Below are 22,456 nucleotides of genomic sequence, written 5' to 3' on the forward strand. Positions count from 1 at the left end.
ATGTTCTCCCCGTGCATGTGTGGGTTTTCTCCGGGTACTCCGACTTCCTCCCACATTCCAAAAACATGCTAGGTTAATTGGTGACTCCAAATTGTCCATAGGTGTGAATGTGAGTGTGAATGGTTGTTTGTCTATATGTGCCCAGTGATTGGCTGGCGGGGTGTACCAAAGACTGCTGGGATAGGCTCCAGCACTGGGATAGGCTCCAGCACCCCTGCGACCCTCGTGAGGACAAGCGGTAGAAAATGTAAAATATCTGCATGTTGCCAGGCGGGATTTAGCACCAAACTGTCCAAAAATCATTATAAACCATCGGGGATATTTATATTCTATATTACATGTATGCTTGCATGTCTTCCAATAGGAGGCACAGTTCAATTAAATGTTTAATATAGTTGGCAAAACCACGATTAGGAGCAACTAATCACACAAACGAGGCTAGGAAGAAGGCGTTCCCAAAGAAAGCGTTCGCCCCACCAATTTGCTATTACAGGTGGCTTACTGGGCTGCTATAAATTGTCCCCTGAAGGTCTGAGCGCACGGGCTCTTGATATACAACAGTGGTCCTAATTTCTACTTACTGTAAAAACACCCCAGAGATTTATGTCGCTGGGAAAAGCATTCACCAGGACTGACAGCTTCAGGGTCTATGGCGCCGTGTTACACGCTAATTTCTATTAGCAGCATTTGTGCAATTGATGGGAGGTGATCAATGTGCGCTTACGTCGGGCTTAATGGCACACGGACAAGGGTCAGCGCTCCTGCGGAAGAGGAGCTACGGAGTGTGGGGGGGGGGGGGGGGGTTGTAATGGGGACACAGGTGTTTTTAATGTGGGTCTCCTCCCAGACAATGATGGAGCGTGTACGTAGCCGGACCTAAATGCCTCTGCTGGGTCCTGACAGCCCTATTGCTTACTGCAATTAGTACCCACACACACAATCCGCTGAGTAGCAGTTTACAGAGCAAATGGGGGAGGGGGGCGGGGGGTGTTTCAGCCCAAGCACATACACACTTTGGCTCAGATTTACCATTTCTAATCAATGGGAAGAGTCTTCCTGAGCTCCCCAAAGGCCTATTAATGGCCTCTAAGGTGTGTGTATTATCCACATTCAGCATTCACTTCCACGTAATTATTCTCCTCACACTGACCTGAATTAATGTTAAGTAAGGGAAGATGGGTCCCTGCGTCCCAACACGCTTTTTGTCTAGTCTCCTCCCCGTTTCCAGGACATAGATAATGTGGCACAAAGTGCATCTGAGCAGTTTGCCCAGACTCTTTGGCCGCGAGACAGAAAAAAAAAAAACAAGAGGCATCATGAAAAAAGTGGAATCAAATAGTGTTTGTCCTCTGGAGACGCTCTAAACTATCCCAACAGGGCTTGTTGGGAAAGTCACATTGGATTGAATGACTGCACAAGCCTCATAAAGCCGGAAAAGTCATCCAGCTCTCAAAGGATAAATACACAGTTAAGCCTAAATTATTCATGCGCGGGATAAATTGACTTCATGTGGATTTTTACTTGTTTGAAATGATTCAAGAAAGCGGCATAAGTTGTTTTGTTAGTGCTATATATTTTCAGGAGGTCCACGTTCAAGTTCTGTTCAGACTTTTAATGAGCACCTGAGTCGAGTTTGGGACAAGGAAGCCTCGATAATGAAACCACGACACTGCTTAGTTGTCACTGTCTATTTCATAGGGGAACTGATTTTTTCTAAATTTAAATTTTTGTGTTTATTTTAAAGCCAAAAGCAAGATGGAGCAACTTATGAGTGCACTGAGCTCCGAGGACACTTAGCACACTTATGTTTTTGGCAAAGCTCTGGCCTTGAGTGGAGGGCGGGGCCATTGCAGGACCTGCTGCAAATACATTCTTTGATTTTAGCATCCAATAAGACAATAAAAAGTCGCTATATTTGTATTTTTTGCCAATCTGTAGGACTCTGGATATTAGTGTAGTGCTTAGCTAGATACGTTGATTCAAATCAAATCAACTTTATTTGTAGAGCATTTTTCCTGCAAAGACATGCAACACAAAGTGCTTTACAGAATTAAAAACAATTACCACAATTAAAAGGAAAAACAATTACTAAGAAAGCCCCTCCCTCCCACCCTCCATACTAGACACACAATCACACACACACACACACACACACACAATTACACACACACGAGACATGGCATGGCACTGAGGAACAAGGAAACGCCACCTTTAGGGCCGTCCACACTGGGAGGAGCGGCAGGCCGTGCCATCGGGGGACCAGCACCCAGGCCCCCCGACTCCGACATACGGAGGAACCCCCAGCCGGCCGGGTCGAAGGGACCCAAGGATGGCACCCCCTCAGCAGACCCGACACAGCCCCCAGTGTGGAGGACCCCCACTGAGGAAACACTGGAGTTAAAAGCTAAAGACTAAAAGCATAAAATAGGACTAAAAAGATAAAAACATAAGAAAAGTTTAAAAATATGAGTTAAGGCTCTCCGGCAGGCTGTTCCACAGGTGGGGGCCATAGTGGCTAAATGCTGCCTCACTGTGGGTTTTTGTTCTGGGTTTTGGTATTGTTAAAAGGCCAGTTCCGGAGGACTGCAGGGTGCGCGGGGGTTCGTATGGTAAAAGCAGATCAGATAAATAAGACGGTGCAAGACCGTTAAGACATTTAAAAACCAGTAAGAGAATCTTAAAATTCCTTATATGAGGTGTGGAAAGAAGCAGACGTTTGATGTCGAGTTGTTGCAACAAGGAAACAAGTGGTACCGAATCCGTCCGTCAATTTTCTATGCCGCTTAATCCTCACTCAGTTCACAGGGGTCTGCTGGAGCCTATCCCAGCAAGAGTTAGTCCACATACACCTTGGACCGGTGGTGCCAAATCACCGAATCAACTTTATGTGGCGTTCCAAATGTATTTGTGGCAGTCTTTCGCTCATACCTGAATGCATGGGAGACGCCGGAGTCTGGCTCCAGCAAAAAAACTCCACAAAATGTGTTCCAGAAAATCCACTTTTGGCGCAGTAGGGGAGTATTATATTCCCTGTGGGGGCGGCTCACTGTGCCACCACTGGAATAGACTGCAACTGTCATTTCTACTACGTATACATATTTAATAGTATTAATAAGTACTCTTCCAAAACAGTGAAATTCCGTGTTGTGTTTTCAGGTGGTATTATTCTATAGAAGAATATACTGTGTGAATAATCTTTTGTATGATTTTTAATATGTTGCCATAGCATCAGCAGGGTTCATATCGAACACCCAGTTATTGTCCTAGCCTTGTTATCTCATGTAATCTCTGGTATCTGGACGTTTCTCCTTGCAGCTCGGGCAAAAAGATAACCCAGCCGTGGACCCCATCATCCAGGGCTTGAAAGGAGTAGTACATCATGGTAAGTCATTACAATTTTCTAAAATTGTGCTTCATATGCAGCACTCGCCCACCTCCGGAGAACAAAGAATGCTGCTCTTTATTTTCAGCCGCTGAGACATTTGCCCTCATATTTAGAAACCCAAATTAGACCAGATTTGAGCGGCGATTAACATCAAAAGGAGGCAAAATGTGCACAATGCCGCCTCCTGCCTTTGCTGGTGTGGCTTCCACTGATGGAGTCCTCCACGGAGCGTCACTGGCAAGGGATGGAACTATTAATTACATATGAGCTTCAATTAGTCAACACTCAGCTCCCGTGCCCGTGTATAGCCTCTCATCAACGCCTGCTCCTGCGAAGGCTCGTACTCACGGTTAACAATTAATGCCTGGTGTTGCCTTGCATGGCGCAATTAGGTAGTCTTCAATTATTGCTGCTCTGTCAGCTTTTACTGTATGCATGAATTATGCAGACCATAAGCAGATGTGTTAGCATGACTAGATCATCTTTCACTGAGGCGCACCCGGCAGATTTGTTTGCATTGACACGTATGACTTGTTGTACAAGCCGACGCTGATTGTCTTTGTGCCGCTACGACTGAACGCCGACGAGGACCCGTGCGGGGCCGACTCCGGATGCGTTCACACTGGTGGTTCGGCACTCTTTTTCCAAGGACCAAAAAATATATACATATATATATAGTATAATAATAATAATACTACTACACTTTTATGTGTGTATATATATAGTATAATAATAATAGTATAATAGTAATAATACTACACTTTTTTGTGTATACATGTAGTATAATAATAATAGTATAATAATAATACTACACTTTTGTGTGTGTATATGTAGTATAATAGTAATAATACTACACGTTTTGTATATATGTAAATGTATATATATAGTATAATAACAGTATAACAGTATAATAATAATACTACACTTTTTTTTGTGTGTGTATATATATATATATATGTGTGTGTGTGTGTGTATATATAGTATAGTATAATAATAATGCACTTTTTTGTATATATCCACATATATAGTATAATAATAATACTACACTTTTGTGTATATATGTAGTATAATAATAATAGTAATAATACTACACTTTTTTGTATATATGCATATATATGTCTGTGTATATATATATATATATATATATATATATATATATATATATATATATATACATACATATACAAAAAAAGTGTAGTATTATTATACTGTTATTATTATACTATATATATATATAAAAGTGTAGTATTATTATACTGTTATTATTATACTATATATATATATATATATATATATATATATATATATATATATATATATATATATATATATATATATATATATATATATATATATATATATATATATATATATATATATATATATAGTATAATAATAACAGTAATAATACTACATAATAATACTACACTTTTTTGTGTGTGTATATATGTATAGTATAATAAGTACATAGTACATCCTTTTTGTATATAGCTACATATATAGTATAATAATAATAATACTACACTTTTGTGTGTATATATAAATATATATAGAATAATAATAAGAGTATAATAATAATACACTTTTTTGTGTGTGTGTATATATACATACAAACAATGTAGTATTATTATATATAAATAAATAAATATATATATCGATTATTTTCCACATCCTTAATGAACACAAATGTTGAACACGAATGCACAAATTTCTCGTTTTTCTGCACTCTAAAGCCTATCCCGCCTGTAAAGCCTTCTGATAAAAACTCCAATGTGAGCTACATATTGACCTCACTGTTATTATTATTATTATTGTTATGAACATTATTACGCCAAAGAACTACGTTACTGGTGTAGTGACACCTCACCCCAACACAGTGGCAAACGCTACGTATTATAGCTGTTGCCACTGCTGTTTATTGTTATGGAGGCTAGGTGTAGCGTTCCTTTGTGTTGCTATATGAAATCAATGCAACCAGGAAGTAAATGAATGAAAGTACTCGTTACTACATGCTCACGTTACATGCATTCATGAGCAGCTTCTTTTTAGCAGTTTTAGTATCTTCAGAACACCCAGACGTCTTACATAAGGATTGCGGATGATGTGGGGGGTTCGGTTAATTGAACCAAACAAGTGCGAACGTTCCCTCGATAGATTTTGGAATGAAAAGACATACACGGAAAAAAAATGTAAAAAGTTTAAGCAATTGCTATTCTAACGACACGTCAACACCAAATCCTAATGTGAGTCATCACAGAGGAGGAAAGTCACTCCCAGGATGCTTTGGCTACGCCTGTGATTATCCTGTCACACATTATTATGTTTTGTTTTTTGCCTTGATTGTTCCTTTTCACCCTGATTGCAAAAAAAAAAAAAGCATGAATTCAGCCTGCAGGAGTTGCTGCACATTTTCTTGGTGAAATAATTGGGACACTTTATGGCGCCACACTAAAACAACTACTATTACATTGACGCAGATCGTCTTTACCAATCACTGTTCCAATCACTTGGGGGGGGGGGGGGGGGGTCGGTCGGATGAGTCAAAATTCATCCACCACTTATTTGATTGTTCTCAAGAAGAGCAATCAGTTTAACTCCGGAAATAAAAGAACAGCCAGGATTAGACTGCAACGCCCCAAAACCCATTTCCACCTTGATAGGAGTGGCACATCTTACATTTTGGTGAGGATCTGGATAAATGGGGGGGGGGGCTCATACAGGAATACAGTTTGAGTCTCAATCTTAACTCTTCACTTCAGAACGTTCCTGTCATATAGAGGATCTTTGACTAGTAGAGCCAAAAGCAAAAGAAAGAGCAGAACATTTCTCTTATACAGTATAGACGATCTTTGATTGGTATTTCTAACGTAGGTCCTTAAATACAGCACAGTGCTCCTGTCAAATAGAGGATCTTTGACAAGCATTTTTAAAGTACATCCTTAAAAACAGCAGAACGGTCCTGTCATATAAAGGATCTTTAATTAGCAATTTTAAAGTAGATACTCAAAACCATATACTCCTGTCATATCAAGGACTTTTGACGTTTTTGACTTTTGGTTCTTCCAAAGCAGAGGCTTTAAAAAAACAGAACATTTGTATCATATAGAGGATCTTTGACTGGCATTTCGTAAGTCGAGCCTGAAAAAGAGCAGATTATTCCTGTCAAGTTAAGAATCTTTTTTGATAGATCCTTACAAGCAGCAGTGCTGTCCTGTCATATAGAGGATCTTTGACTAGCTTTTTTCAGTAGAGCCTTCAAAAGAAAGAGCAGAACATTGCTCTTATACTGTATAGAAGATCTTTGATTGGTATTTCTAACGTAAGTCCTTAAAAACAGCAAAGTGCTCCTGTCAAATAGAGGATCTTTTCTAAAGTAGAGCCGTAAGAAGATCCCAACATTGCAGGCATTTTTAAAGTACATCCTTAAAAACAGCAGAACAGTCCTGTCATATAAAGGATCTTTGATTAGCAATTTTAAAGTAGATCCTCAAAACCTGTCATATCAAGGACTTTTGACTTTTTTGACTTATGGTTTTTCCAAAGCAGAGCCTTAAAAAAAGCAGAACATTTGTATCATATAGAGGATCTTTGACTGGCATTTTGAAAGTGGAGCCTGCAAAAGAGCAGACTATTCCTGTCAAGTTAAGAATCTTTTTTTGATAGATCCTTAAAAAGCAGCAGTGCTGTCCTGTCATATAGAGGATCTTTGACTAGCTTTTTTCAGTAGAGCCTACAAAAGAAAGATCAGACCATTGCTCTTATACAGTATAGAAGATCTTTGATTGGCATTTCTAACGTAGGTTCTTAAAAACAGCAAAGTGCTCCTGTCAAATAGAGGATCTTTTCTAAAGTAGAGCTGTAAGAAGATCCTTAAAAAGCAGCAGCGCTGTCCTGTCATATAGAGGATCTTTGACTAGCTTTTTTTTTTTAAATTAGGGCCTACAAAAGAAAGAGCAGACCATTGCTCTTATACAGTATAGAAGATCTTTGATTGGCATTTCTAACGTAGGTTCTTAAAAACAGCAAAGTGCTCCTGTCAAATAGAGGATCTTTTCTAAAGAAGAGGCGATCTTTGACAGGCATTTTTACAGTACATCCTTAAAAACAGCAGGACAGTCCTGTCATATAAAGGATCTTTGATTAGCAATTTTAAAGTAGATCCTCAAAACCTGTCAAATCAAGGACATTTGACTTTTTTTGACTTTTGGCTTTTTCAAAGCAGAGCCTTTAAAAAAGCAGAACATTTGTATCATATAGAGGATCTTTGACTGGCATTTTGAAAGTCGGGCCTAAAAAAGAGCAGACTATTCCTGTCAAGTTAAGAATCTTTTTTTGATAGATCCTTAAAAAGCAGCAGCGCTGTCCTGTCATATAGAGGATCTTTGACTCGTATGTTTGCAGCCGAGTCATAAAATCAGCAGTTCGGTCCTGTCAAGCTTTGAAAGTAAATCTCAGGCACACAGCAGAGCGCTCCCGTCTCATAGAAGATCTTTGAGTTGCTGTAACAGGCCGTAGCGTAGCATATAAGCAGTGACACGAGATTGCACTTGCGTTTACTTCCAATATCGGTTAAAAAAAAAAAAAAGATAAAAGATGTTTGGGAGCGGCGAATATCGCTCTCAGCGTGAGGCCGCATGGCAGTAGGTGTAGGCTTATGCAGCTCAACAACAGATGTTCTTGTTTTATGTTTTTCCTCCTCTCGTGTGGGTGTGGTGTTTTTGGGCTCTCTTCCTGCCGGCTACTAAACACCCCTCCACCCGCCTCCCCTGCAAGTGGATTTTCCACCAGCTCGTTATCCCACAGTCATCCATCTATCAGCATCCCAGCGGCCCGTGAGCGATAGCGCACGTACGGCGGGCTGAGAAGAAAAAGCAGCCAAGCCCCGGCTCCAAGCTTCCAGCATCTGCAATCAAACGCACCCCAAACTCCTGTTCAGATAAGGTCACGGGCTGTTAGGGAATGGATTTGACATAAACCTGCCTCTTATTTGGTTTCCCAACAAACCCGCCGGCACGGGCCACGTGTTGTATTTGCGCCGGATAAAGGGATCTTCCCATGTGTCACGAAAACCGTTCCCGTTTGTTGTTTGGTTTACCTGGCCTGGTTCTGATCAGATAGAGCCCATCTCCAAATCGCCGGGATCTCTCCTAATCCCCGTGTCCGCGCTTGTTCCGCCGAGCAGAACAGGCGCCAGGCATCGGTGCCGCCGCGTACAATTTTACCTGACTGCTCATCTCGCTCAGCCATCTGGGCGCGGAGCCGGCTCGGTGATGGAGCGGCTTTCAAATGAGGGCCACTGAGATGAAAATAGTCGTATATTTAAACTCCAGACATGCACAGCATTTGAAGATAAGGCGTGTGTAAGATAAGCTGGTAAACAACTGTGTGCTCTGCTTGTGTTGCACCCAGAAAAGGAGACCAACCTGCGCTCATTCATCCTGAGGGACCTGCTGCCGTCCTCCGTGGATAGTTATTACCGATACACCGGCTCTCTGACCATGCCGCCCTGCAGCAAGGTGGTGGAGTGGATCATCTTCTCCAGGCCCGTCTATCTGTCCCACTCGCAGGTTTGGTTTAGTGCACACACTTGCATGCCCGGACAGATATATATATATATTCTCCATGCACGGTCAGATCCCATTTGCACGCTGCCAAGTGGATGGCTTCCTCTCCTCCAGCAAGCGCTTCCTCTCATCTTTCCGCCTCTTTTGTCCGTTCCTCCCTCAAGTCTTTTGCATATGAAACCGAAAAAAAAAAAAAAAAAACTTCCACTGTCACAATCCTTGGGAGATAACTTTACTTGGGGTTTATAATTTGTGCTCGTGCTGCGAAAGAGCTGTTAAGTAGAATTTTACCGCTGCTGCTGCTGCTGCTGATGAGCACTCGGGAAGGGTTGCCTTTATACTGTAAACATTCACCTCATTACCTTCCTTAAAAAAAAAAGCTCCTCAGCGACTCCAACAGCCGTGTACTTTTGCACCCTGAACTCTACACGCTATCCAACAAAAGCGAATACCGCGCTTACATTTTCAGCTTCTCATCGTCGTCACATCGTGAATGTCCATGTACGCCAAGCACTTGCTAACAGAGATCACACGGGGTCAAGTCAGGAATGGCGCTCTCACCCATATTTACTACGCAATCGTCCCTCGCTATGTCCCGCCTCAGCTTTTATACAAGCTGTACACAGACTACTCTAAAGTACATCCCAGTTTACATTCTATACTTCAGTTTTAATTCATTATTTTTATTTTAGAGCCCAAACATGTAGAACCTTAAAAGCAGCAGAATGTTCCTGTCCTATAAAGGATCTTTGACTAGCTTTTCTAATAACAAATGCATCCTTAAAAAGAGCAGCACCTTGCTGTAATATGCAGTAGAGGATCTTTGACTACCATTGTAAAAGTAGATTCTTTAAAAAAGCAGAGCTCCCCTGTCAAGTAGAGGATCTTTGACTAGCTTTTATCAAGTAGATCGTTAAATAGAGCAGAACTTTGCGGTAATATATATATATAGGATCTTTGACAGACGTTTCTAAAGAAGAACCTTAAAAACAGCAACATGCTTCCATCATATAAAGGATCTTTGACTAGCTTTTATTAAGTTGATGCTTAAAAAGAGCAGAACTTTGCGGTAATGTATAGAGGATCTTTGACAGGCATGTTGAAAGTACATCCTGAAAAAGAGCAGAACTTTGCAGTAATGTATAGAGGATCTTTGACAGGCGTTTCTAAAAGAAGAGCTTTAAAAACAGCAAAATGTTCGTATCATATAAAGGATCTTTGACAGGCTTTTCTCAAGTAGATCCTTAAAAATAGTAGAACATTACGGTAACGTATAGAGGATCTTTGACAGGCGTTTCAAAAGAAGAGCCTTAAAAACAGCAAAATGCTCCTATCACATAAAGGATCTTTGACTAGTTTTTATCAAGTAGATCCTTAAAAAGAGCAGAACTTTGCAGTAATATATACAGGATCTTTGACAGGTGTTTCTAAAGAAGAGCTTTAATAACAGCAAAATGTTCGTATCATATAAAGGATCTTTGACTAGCTTTTCTCAAGCAGCACCTTAAAAAGAGTAGAACTTTGCAGTAATGTATAGAGGATCTTTGACAGGCGTTTCTAAAGAAGAGCTTTAAAAACAGCAAAATGCTCCCATCATATAAAGGATCTTTGACTAGCTTTCATCAAGTAGATCCTTAAAAAGAGCATAACTTTGCGGTAATGTATAGAGGATCTTTGACAGGCGTTTCTAAAAGAAGAGCCTTAAAAACAGCAAAATGTTCGTATCATATAAAGGATCTTTGACAGGCTTTTCTCAAGTAGATCCTTAAAAAGAGCAGAACTTTGCGGTAATGTATAGAGGATCTTTGACTAGCTTTTCTCAAGCAGCACCTTAAAAAGAGTAGAACTTTGCGGTAATGTATAGAGGATCTTTGACAGGCGTTTCTAAAGAAGAGCTTTAAAAACAGCAAAATGTTGCCATCATATAAAGGATCTTTGACTGGCTTTTATCAAGTATATCCTTAAAAAGAGCAGAACTTTGTGGTAATGTATAGAGGATCTTTGACAGGCGTTTCTAAAGAAGAATCTTAAAAACAGAAAAGATTTCCTATCATATAAGGATCTTTGACAGGCTTTTCTCAAGTAGATCCTTAAAAAGAGCAGAACTTTGTGGTAAAGTATAGAGGATCTTTGACTAGCTTTTCTCAAGTAGCTCCTTAAAAAGAGCAGAACTTTGCGGTAATGTATAGAGGATCTTTGACCGGCATTTCTAAAGAAGAGTTTTAAAAACAGCAAAATGATCCCATCATATAAAGGATCTTTGACTGGCTTTTATCAAGTATATCCTTAAAAAGAGCAGAACTTTGTGGTAATGTATAGAGGATCTTTGACAGGCATTTTTAAAGTACATCATGAAAAACAGCAGAGAGCTCCTGTTATGTAGAAAATCTCTGATTAGCTTTTCTAAAGTAGATCCGTAAAAGGAGTACACATTGCGTGTACTGTGTTGCTGTACATGATATGATATGAACCTAAACCAGGAGTGTCCAAAGTCCCACCAAAAATGGGTGGGGGGGGGGGCATTTACTGTACCATTCCCAGCTAGTTTTGTAGTCCACAAGTATTACAGCATCGCCCTCGTGCTGTCCCATCAGAAGATATACCGCAGTAAAAGTTGTTTAGATGAACATGAAGCATTCATCATGGGATGCCTGTAGCACATGTAAACGTATGATTGACCAGAAAGTATCCTTCATCCTACCTCAGGCGGCCTTTTGTTTATTTTCAGGGCTAATACATACTAAATCATGCCCTGCGCTTTTTACCCATCCCCAGCGCAGCATTTTGCAATAATTCTTGGCTTAGCCAGCTTAATATCCTCTAGAGTCCTCTGCTCTGTAGAAATGTGCAGGGCTCAGTGGAATTTTGTTTTCCAACAGCAGGCATATTGACCGCCACCACCGCCGCCGCCGCTGCTGTCATCGTCACCGTGGTGTTTGTGGCACCACACGTCGTCTTTATGAACCTGTAATTCACTTGTGCAAGCATGCATCGGGCACATTGATTCCACGCGATCCTCGCCACGCTGCAGTCATTACTGCACGTGCTCAGCGATCATTCATGCCAATCAATGACTGCAAATTTGCACCACGGAGAAGTTACAAGTCCAAAGATGATGGAGGCCTCAAGGGTGGGAATGTGTCTGGCTAATGCTGTGTTCCAGTTATTAGGGGTACACCATAACCATTACCGGGTTGATATGGGGGAATTATGAAGCTATACCCATAAATTGGACAACATTAGAAACATTAGCGCCGATAATCGATCATTTAAAAAAATAATAATTAGAATTATTCATTCATTCATTTTCTACCGCTTTTTCCTCACGAGGGTCGCGGGGGGTGCTGGAGCCTATCCCAGCTGTCATCGGGCGAGAGGCGGGGTACAACCTGGACTGGTCGCCAGCCAATCACAGGGCTAATTATAATTATAAATAATTATAATTAATAATCATCTAAAAAAATTCATTCATTCATTTTCTACCGCTTTTTCCTCATGAGGGTCGCGGGGGGGGGCTGGAGCCTATCCCAGCTGTCATCGGGCGAGAGGCGGGCTACACCCTGGACTGGTCGCCAGCCAATCACAGGGCTAATTATAATTATAAATAATTATAATTAATCATCATTTTTAAAAAATATAATTATAAATAATTATAATTAATAATCATTTTTAAAAAATATAATTATAAATAATTATAATTAATAATCATTTAAAAAATTAATTATAAATAATTATAATTAATAATCATTTTTAAAAAATAATAATATAAATAATTATAATTAATCATCATTTTTTAAAAATATAATTATAAATAATTATAATTAATAATCATTTTAAAAAATATAATTATAAATAATTATAATTAATAATCATTTAAAAATTTAATTATAAATAATTATAATTAATAATCATTTTTTAAAAATAATAATATAAATAACTATAATTAATAATCATTTTAAAAAACAGCTGCCGTGACTTCCCCTGAAGTCACTTGTGAGGGGAAAAGCACATCGAGCTCTGCAAAAGGTTTGCCCAAGACCTCCATGGTTTCACACCAGCTACTCGGGGCGTGTGCCCGAATACAGTGCACCTTGCTGGGCCACAGTACTCTGCGTCTTCTGATCGCCGTGATGTACTTTCGTAGTAATAATGTCATTATTATTTGATCAGTTGGTCACATCCTAATTGCATCTAGTGTACTTTATCTTACACACACACACACACACAATCCTGTCATTATTTCCCTGTAATTGCTGCTCCCCGTGTCTTCCCATGCAGCTGGAGGCCTTCTACTCCATCTTCACCACGGAGCAACAGGACCACGTCAAGTCTGTGGAGTATCTGAGGAACAACTTCCGTCCCCTGCAGGACCTCGATGACAGAAAAGTGTTCAAGTCTGCGGTGAAAGATGCGTGGCAGAAAGACCTGACTGACACCCACGGGGGAACCCACAGCACGGAGGCGTCCAGAGGTGAGCCGCATTTCGCCGCTTATCATGCATGCATACATGCGGCGGCGTTAGCTCATATTTAAATGCATGCAGGCCGAGAAATAAACAAGTCACCCCCACAACCCCCACAACCCAAATAAAAAAAAAAGCCAAAAAGTACATGGAATGATCACGCCTACCGGCGATGATGCTAAGTACTTTTATGATTCCAAATTTGTACTAAAAGGTTATCTTAATAGGCCATTTTCACAGCAGCCATTTTGACATCTACAGCATAATGGCAGGGTAAACACAGTAATTGATCAAATTCAGAAGGGTTCTCATCTATTCAGTGTGTCGCCGCCATTTCAGCGCACTCCCTCCCCCACGCACAATTACAGCCCCCGGCCCACCTAAATGGAACAAGGCCATATTTAATGTAATTAATTACACGTGTTTGTACCCTGCAATAACGTGTCATAATGACTGCTGTGTGCCTCCTCGCACGTACAGCAAATGTGTCAAAATAACGTATTTTCAGGTTTATTAGCGTCTCGGTGGCATTTGGTTTAGTTTTTCTTTGTGATCCTTTGGAGTTTGTAGATCCAGTACTTTGTCACGGGAAATATTTGCATTCGCGTCATCAGTAACTCACTCTTAATTCAAATATTATGGTAGAATGGCATGTTTTTATGACAACATTTATTATTATTCAATAATAATAATACATTTTATTTGTATAGCGCTTTTCAAGATACTCAAAGACACTTTACAAAAGAATGAAGTTGAATAGAGCAAGTAAACAGAATAAAAGACACACCAAAATACAACATTCATTGGTTAGTACACAGTTAAAAAAAAGCGGGGGCGGGGCACAGCAGTCAGATATAGAAGGTTAGACATTAAAAACAGATTTAAATAGGTGGGTTTTGAGTTGTTTTTTGAAGGTGGGAAGGTCAGGGCAAGCACGGAGTGAATGGGGCAAAGAGTTCCAGAGAGTGGGGGCAGCGATGGAGAAGGCTCTGTCTCCCCAGGTTCGGAGCTTGGTCTTACAGGGGAGTGCCAGGAGGTTGGAGTCTGAGGAGCGAAGGGGACGCGGGGGATTATGTGGATGGAGGAGGTCTGTGAGATATGGGGGGGTCAGATCGTGGAGGGCTTTGTAGGTGATGAGAAGAATTTTGAAGTGAATGCGTTGGGGGACGGGAAGCCAGTGGAGGTTTTGGAGGACAGGGGTAATGTGTTCACGGGAGCGGGTGGAGGTGAGGAGGCGGGCAGCGGAGTTCTGAATATATTGTAGTTTGTTGAGGGTTTTGGATGGTGTACCGTAGAGAATGCTGTTGCAGTAGTCGATTCTGGAGGTGATGAATGCATGGATTAGGGATTCAGCGGCAGAGAATGTAAGTGATGGACGGAGTCGGGCTATGTTCTTAAGATGAAAGAATGCAGTCCGGGTTAACTGTTTGATGTGGGGTTCAAATGAAAGGGTGGGGTCTAGGAGGATACCAAGGTTGCGGATGAGCGGGGATGGAGTGAGGGTGGCGCTGTCAAATTGAAGATGGAAATTATGGGTGGGCGCCGTGGTGTTTTTGGGACCGATGATGATAATATCTGTTTTGTCACTATTAAGTTTGAGAAAATTTTGTTCCATCCAAGTTTTGATATCAGCTAAGCAGTTGGTGAGGGTGGAGTAGATGTTGGAGTTGATGGAGGTGGTAGAAATGTATAGTTGAATATCATCAGCGTAGCTGTGGAAATTGAGGCCATGTCGACGGATGATATTGCCAAGTGGAAGGATGTAGAGGATGAAGAGAAGAGGACCAAGCACCGAACCTTGGGGAACACCTTGAGGTAAAGGGGCTATGGAGGAGGAGCAGCTATTTATGTGCACAAACTGTTGACGGTTGGTGAGGTATGATTGGAGCCAAGACAGAGCAGAATCGGTGATATTGAGGCTGGTTTTGAGGCGGGACAGGAGGATAGAGTGGCTAATGGTGTCAAAGGCTGCGGTGAGGTCTAGGAGGATGAGGATGGTAAGATGGCCGGAATCGGAGGAGAGAAGAAGATCATTGGTGATTTTAAGAAGAGCTGTTTCAGTGCTGTGTTTGGGACGGAAACCGGACTGGAAGGATTCAAACAGGCTGTTGGAGTTGAGGTGAGATTGAAGTTGAGCAGCTATGACACGTTCAAGGATTTTGGACAGAAAGGGGAGGTTGGATATGGGACGGAAATTGGAGAGGTTATTGGGATCGAGACCAGACTTTTTGAGTGTGGGGGTGATTGCCGCCAGCTTGAGAGACTGTGGGACGGATCCAGTGATAAGGGAGGAGTTAATGATACTTGTGATCAGCGGGGAGATGATGTGGAGGCAGGGTTTGATGAATGAAGAAGGGATAGGATCCAGGGAGCATGTTGGAGTCTTCATACCGGTTAGTATTTTAGTGAGTTGCACGGGTGAGATAGGTGTAAATTTGGAGAGTCGTTGGGTGGAGCCAGATAGTGGAGGGTCAGGAGGAAGCGAGTGAGTCGAGGGGGGGTTTAGGGAGCTGTATATTTTGGTAATTTTGGACTGGAAGTAGGTTAAGAAGTTGTTACATTTGGTGGTGGTGAAGGATGAGGAGGAGTTGTCATTTGGCTTTAGCAGTGTGTTGATTGTTGAAAAGAGGGATTTAGGATTGTTGGAACTAGATATAATCAGATTGGAGTAGTATCGTGAGCGGGCAGTGTTTAAGGCATCTTTATATTGCTGTAGAAAATCTGTGTAAGCTTGAAGATGAACAGTTAGGCCAGATTTCTTGTACAGTCTCTCAAGCTGGCGTTTACGGGTCTTCATATTATGGAGCTGAGGGGTGTACCAGGGGGCAGTGTGGGAGAAGGAGACCAGTTTGGTTTTTTTAGGGGCCAGTTCATCAAGACAGGAGGAAAGGGTATTGTTGTAGTAGGAGACAAGTTCAGAGGGGTCCTCAGACAGCGGGGGAGGGGAGATAGCAAATTTTGTGGTTAGAAGTGAGGTAAGGGCATGAGGGTTGATGGATTTGAGATTCCTGAAGGTTATTTGACGTTTGATTTTTGAGACACTAGGAGATGTGTGTAAATCAAATGTGATGGCCAGATGGTCTGATATGTGCAAGTTATGGCTAGTGAGGTTGTGAATATTGATACCAGTAGTGCAGACAAGATCCAGGATGTGTCCTCTGGTGTGGGTGGGGAAGTTAACTTGTTGAGTGATGGAGAAACAGCTGAGAAGATCAAGGAATTCTGTCGCAGGTTTGGAGTTGGAATTGTCAATATGAAGGTTAAAATCACCGAGCAGAAGGATGGATGATGAGATTGCATTTAATTGGGTGATGAGGTCCGTAAAATCTGATAGGAAAGAAGAGTTTGGTTTTGGGGGGCGATAGATGACAGCAGTGACAAGGGGGGATGGACCGGACAGTTTGAAGGCAGTGAATTCGAAGGAGTGAACATTTTGGAGGGATATTGGAGTGACTTTGATGTCCTTTTTATATATGACTGCTGTGCCACCGCCACGTCCGTCGGGACGGGCGTTTTCAAGGTAAGTAAATCCAGGAGGTGTTGCTTGGTTTAGGGAGAAATAGTCCAAAGGTTTGTGCCAGGTTTCTGTCAAACAGAGGAAGTCCAGTTTATTGTCAGTGATGTATTCATTTAGAATGAGAGCCTTGTTGTTGAGAGAGCGGACATTTAGGAGGGATAATTTGAGATTATAAGAGTTCATCATTTGATCTTGGCTGCGGGAGAGTGGGCGGAGATTTATTAAATTTGCATGTTTATTGTTGTAATAGCGGAGTCCAGTCGGGCGGTATGACCAGTGGGATGGGATCTTGTTTGTAGGTGAAAGAAAAGGCTCTCTGTAGAGAAGTGTATTCTCTACAGTTGGGCCCTTTTCTGGGCCCTTGTCTGTAAGTCTCGCTCTTTCATATTCTGCACTGTTGCTACTTTTCAGTTGTGAACACGACGCCGTTTCTACACAGGGGGCTCCACTGGAGCCCTTGCGTGTAAGTCTCTGTCTCCGCTAACCACCACTCTTCTACTCCACTGCTGCCTGCCATAAGCAGAATCGTGCACGTTCAGCCTTGCTCTGGCCGTCTGCCTACTGTTTTTCAGCAACCTTACCCACCATGGCCCCACTTACCTCCACTTCCGGCTGCCCTGACTGCTCGATCCTCCTGGGAAAAATCCACGAGTTGGAGGAGCGCATTACTACCATGCACAGGGTCCGCGAGGCTGAACTCCTAATGGACACCATCACTTTCCGTCTCCCATCTCCACGGTCCGAATCTACCACACATCAAGCCTCTCTCGCTGCCTCAACGGATAGTCCACCTCTCCCGCTGCATGATGTCCTCCACGATCGGCCGGATGTTTCCCTCGCTGTCCCCCCGGCAGCTCCCAACGCCGCAGCCGTCTTGCCGGGGGATAAACCCAAGTCCTTGGCGACCTCCACCCCAGCTAAACTGTCACCCAGGCCAAAAAGCTCTCGTCGCGTCTCTGTTGTGAACTTCACCCCTGCACCACGGCGCCATCTTGCCTCTTTAACTTCTACCATTCCAGCTGCGGAGTCGCCCCCACCCCATGTGACCTCGCCACCCCATGTGACACCGCCGCTGCCACCTGTCCAGGCTTCTTCGGCACCGCCCCGTCCCCTCTTCCCTCCAACCACCATCATCATTGGGGACTCCATCACGAGGAACATTCGCTTCTTCAACGCCATAACGTACTGTTTCCCCGGAGCCACTGTCCCCCTCATCCACTCAAAGCTTGTTGACATTGTTGAGCGATCTCTCCCCCCATCTGTCCGTAGAATAATTGTACACGTTGGCTGCGTTGATGCCTTCCGCCGTCAGTCTGAAATTACCAAAGTGCAGTTCAATAATCTTTTTCAGTTCCTTCGCAAAACTGGCAAGACTATCTTCATTAGTGGCCCTCTCTCACCTCACAACCGCGGGTATGGTATATTCAGTCGTATTCTCTCCCTCCACACCTGGCTCCAGTCTGCTACAAACTCCCTCTCTCTTAACTATATTGACAACTTCGATCTTTTTTGGGGCCGGAAATCCTTTTTTAATCCTGACGGCCTCCATCCTAGCAAGCTTGGCAGTCGGATTTTAACAGTACACTTACAACACGCTGTTCACAGTGCGTGACTATTTACATTTGGTCAGACACGCCCCCCTTTTTCTTTTTCTTCTTCCATATCCGGCTACAATTTTACCCACAGCTCCTCCTGCAGGCCACAGCGTTCACTGCACCCTGCTACTGCTTGCTCTACTTTTCAGCCTTTTCTTTCACCTACAAACAAGATCCCATCCCACTGGTCATACCGCCCGACTGGACTCCGCTATTACAACAATAAACATGCAAATTTAATAAATCTCCGCCCACTCTCCCGCAGCCAAGATCAAATGATGAACTCTTATAATCTCAAATTATCCCTCCTAAATGTCCGCTCTCTCAACAACAAGGCTCTCATTCTAAATGAATACATCACTGACAATAAACTGGACTTCCTCTGTTTGACAGAAACCTGGCACAAACCTTTGGACTATTTCTCCCTAAACCAAGCAACACCTCCTGGATTTACTTACCTTGAAAACGCCCGTCCCGACGGACGTGGCGGTGGCACAGCAGTCATATATAAAAAGGACATCAAAGTCACTCCAATATCCCTCCAAAATGTTCACTCCTTCGAATTCACTGCCTTCAAACTGTCCGGTCCATCCCCCCTTGTCACTGCTGTCATCTATCGCCCCCCAAAACCAAACTCTTCTTTCCTATCAGATTTTACGGACCTCATCACCCAATTAAATGCAATCTCATCATCCATCCTTCTGCTCGGTGATTTTAACCTTCATATTGACAATTCCAACTCCAAACCTGCGACAGAATTCCTTGATCTTCTCAGCTGTTTCTCCATCACTCAACAAGTTAACTTCCCCACCCACACCAGAGGACACATCCTGGATCTTGTCTGCACTACTGGTATCAATATTCACAACCTCACTAGCCATAACTTGCACATATCAGACCATCTGGCCATCACATTTGATTTACACACATCTCCTAGTGTCTCAAAAATCAAACGTCAAATAACCTTCAGGAATCTCAAATCCATCAACCCTCATGCCCTTACCTCACTTCTAACCACAAAATTTGCTATCTCCCCTCCCCCGCTGTCTGAGGACCCCTCTGAACTTGTCTCCTACTACAACAATACCCTTTCCTCCTGTCTTGATGAACTGGCCCCTAAAAAAACCAAACTGGTCTCCTTCTCCCACACTGCCCCCTGGTACACCCCTCAGCTCCATAATATGAAGACCCGTAAACGCCAGCTTGAGAGACTGTACAAGAAATCTGGCCTAACTGTTCATCTTCAAGCTTACACAGATTTTCTACAGCAATATAAAGATGCCTTAAACACTGCCCGCTCACGATACTACTCCAATCTGATTATATCTAGTTCCAACAATCCTAAATCCCTCTTTTCAACAATCAACACACTGCTAAAGCCAAATGACAACTCCTCCTCATCCTTCACCACCACCAAATGTAACAACTTCTTAACCTACTTCCAGTCCAAAATTACCAAAATATACAGCTCCCTAAACCCCCCCTCGACTCACTCGCTTCCTCCTGACCCTCCACTATCTGGCTCCACCCAACGACTCTCCAAATTTACACCTATCTCACCCGTGCAACTCACTAAAATACTAACCGGTATGAAGACTCCAACATGCTCCCTGGATCCTATCCCTTCTTCATTCATCAAACCCTGCCTCCACATCATCTCCCCGCTGATCACAAGTATCATTAACTCCTCCCTTATCACTGGATCCGTCCCACAGTCTCTCAAGCTGGCGGCAATCACCCCCACACTCAAAAAGTCTGGTCTCGATCCCAATAACCTCTCCAATTTCCGTCCCATATCCAACCTCCCCTTTCTGTCCAAAATCCTTGAACGTGTCATAGCTGCTCAACTTCAATCTCACCTCAACTCCAACAGCCTGTTTGAATCCTTCCAGTCCGGTTTCCGTCCCAAACACAGCACTGAAACAGCTCTTCTTAAAATCACCAATGATCTTCTTCTCTCCTCCGATTCCGGCCATCTTACCATCCTCATCCTCCTAGACCTCACCGCAGCCTTTGACACCATTAGCCACTCTATCCTCCTGTCCCGCCTCAAAACCAGCCTCAATATCACCGATTCTGCTCTGTCTTGGCTCCAATCATACCTCACCAACCGTCAACAGTTTGTGCACATAAATAGCTGCTCCTCCTCCATAGCCCCTTTACCTCAAGGTGTTCCCCAAGGTTCGGTGCTTGGTCCTCTTCTCTTCATCCTCTACATCCTTCCACTTGGCAATATCATCCGTCGACATGGCCTCAATTTCCACAGCTACGCTGATGATATTCAACTATACATTTCTACCACCTCCATCAACTCCAACATCTACTCCACCCTCACCAACTGCTTAGCTGATATCAAAACTTGGATGGAACAAAATTTTCTCAAACTTAATAGTGACAAAACAGATATTATCATCATCGGTCCCAAAAACACCACGGCGCCCACCCATAATTTCCATCTTCAATTTGACAGCGCCACCCTCACTCCATCCCCGCTCATCCGCAACCTTGGTATCCTCCTAGACCCCACCCTTTCATTTGAACCCCACATCAAACAGTTAACCCGGACTGCATTCTTTCATCTTAAGAACATAGCCCGACTCCGTCCATCACTTACATTCTCTGCCGCTGAATCCCTAATCCATGCATTCATCACCTCCAGAATCGACTACTGCAACAGCATTCTCTACGGTACACCATCCAAAACCCTCAACAAACTACAATATATTCAGAACTCCGCTGCCCGCCTCCTCACCTCCACCCGCTCCCGTGAACACATTACCCCTGTCCTCCAAAACCTCCACTGGCTTCCCGTCCCCCAACGCATTCACTTCAAAATTCTTCTCATCACCTACAAAGCCCTCCACGATCTGACCCCCCCATATCTCACAGACCTCCTCCATCCACATAATCCCCCGCGTCCCCTTCGCTCCTCAGACTCCAACCTCCTGGCACTCCCCTGTAAGACCAAGCTCCGAACCTGGGGAGACAGAGCCTTCTCCATCGCTGCCCCCACTCTCTGGAACTCTTTGCCCCATTCACTCCGTGCTTGCCCTGACCTTCCCACCTTCAAAAAACAACTCAAAACCCACCTATTTAAATCTGTTTTTAATGTCTAACCTTCTATATCTGACTGCTGTGCCCCGCCCCCGCTTTTTTTTTTTTTTTTTTAACTGTGTACTAACCAATGAATGTTGTATTTTGGTGTGTCTTTTATTCTGTTTACTTGCTCTATTCAACTTCATTCTTTTGTAAAGTGTCTTTGAGTATCTTGAAAAGCGCTATACAAATAAAATGTATTATTATTATTATTATTTATTAAAAGTAGAGCAAGCAGTAGCAGGGTGCAGTGAACGCTGTGGCCTGCAGGAGGAGCTGTGGGTAAAATTGTAGCCGGATATGGAAGAAGAAAAAGAAAAAGGGGGGCGTGTCTGACCAAATGTAAATAGTCACGCACTGTGAACAGCGTGTTGTAAGTGTACTGTTAAAATCCGACTGCCAAGCTTGCTAGGATGGAGGCCGTCAGGATTAAAAAAGGATTTCCGGCCCCAAAAAAGATCGAAGTTGTCAATATAGTTAAGAGAGAGGGAGTTTGTAGCAGACTGGAGCCAGGTGTGGAGGGAGAGAATACGACTGAATATACCATACCCGCGGTTGTGAGGTGAGAGAGGGCCACTAATGAAGATAGTCTTGCCAGTTTTGCGAAGGAACTGAAAAAGATTATTGAACTGCACTTTGGTAATTTCAGACTGACGGCGGAAGGCATCAACGCAGCCAACGTGTACAATTATTCTACGGACAGATGGGGGGAGAGATCGCTCAACAATGTCAACAAGCTTTGAGTGGATGAGGGGGACAGTGGCTCCGGGGAAACAGTACGTTATGGCGTTGAAGAAGCGAATGTTCCTCGTGATGGAGTCCCCAATGATGATGGTG

The 22,456-nt window shown here is 42.9% G+C and overlaps 1 protein-coding gene across 1 annotated transcript in view; it reads left to right on the plus strand.

Moving 5' to 3' along the window:
* Window positions 1–22,456, plus strand: part of ca16b (carbonic anhydrase XVI b) — a 155,182-nt gene that overhangs the window by 97,860 nt on the left and 34,866 nt on the right. The window contains exons 6-8 of the mRNA XM_058090998.1: window positions 3,316–3,382; window positions 8,795–8,952; window positions 13,228–13,420. Coding sequence (XP_057946981.1) covers window positions 3,316–3,382; window positions 8,795–8,952; window positions 13,228–13,420 — 418 coding nt within the window. The remainder of the gene's footprint in view (window positions 1–3,315; window positions 3,383–8,794; window positions 8,953–13,227; window positions 13,421–22,456) is intronic.

The sequence above is a fragment of the Doryrhamphus excisus genome, chromosome 1, assembly GCF_030265055.1.
Source record: "Doryrhamphus excisus isolate RoL2022-K1 chromosome 1, RoL_Dexc_1.0, whole genome shotgun sequence".
NCBI classification, from domain to species: Eukaryota; Metazoa; Chordata; class Actinopteri; order Syngnathiformes; family Syngnathidae; genus Doryrhamphus; species Doryrhamphus excisus.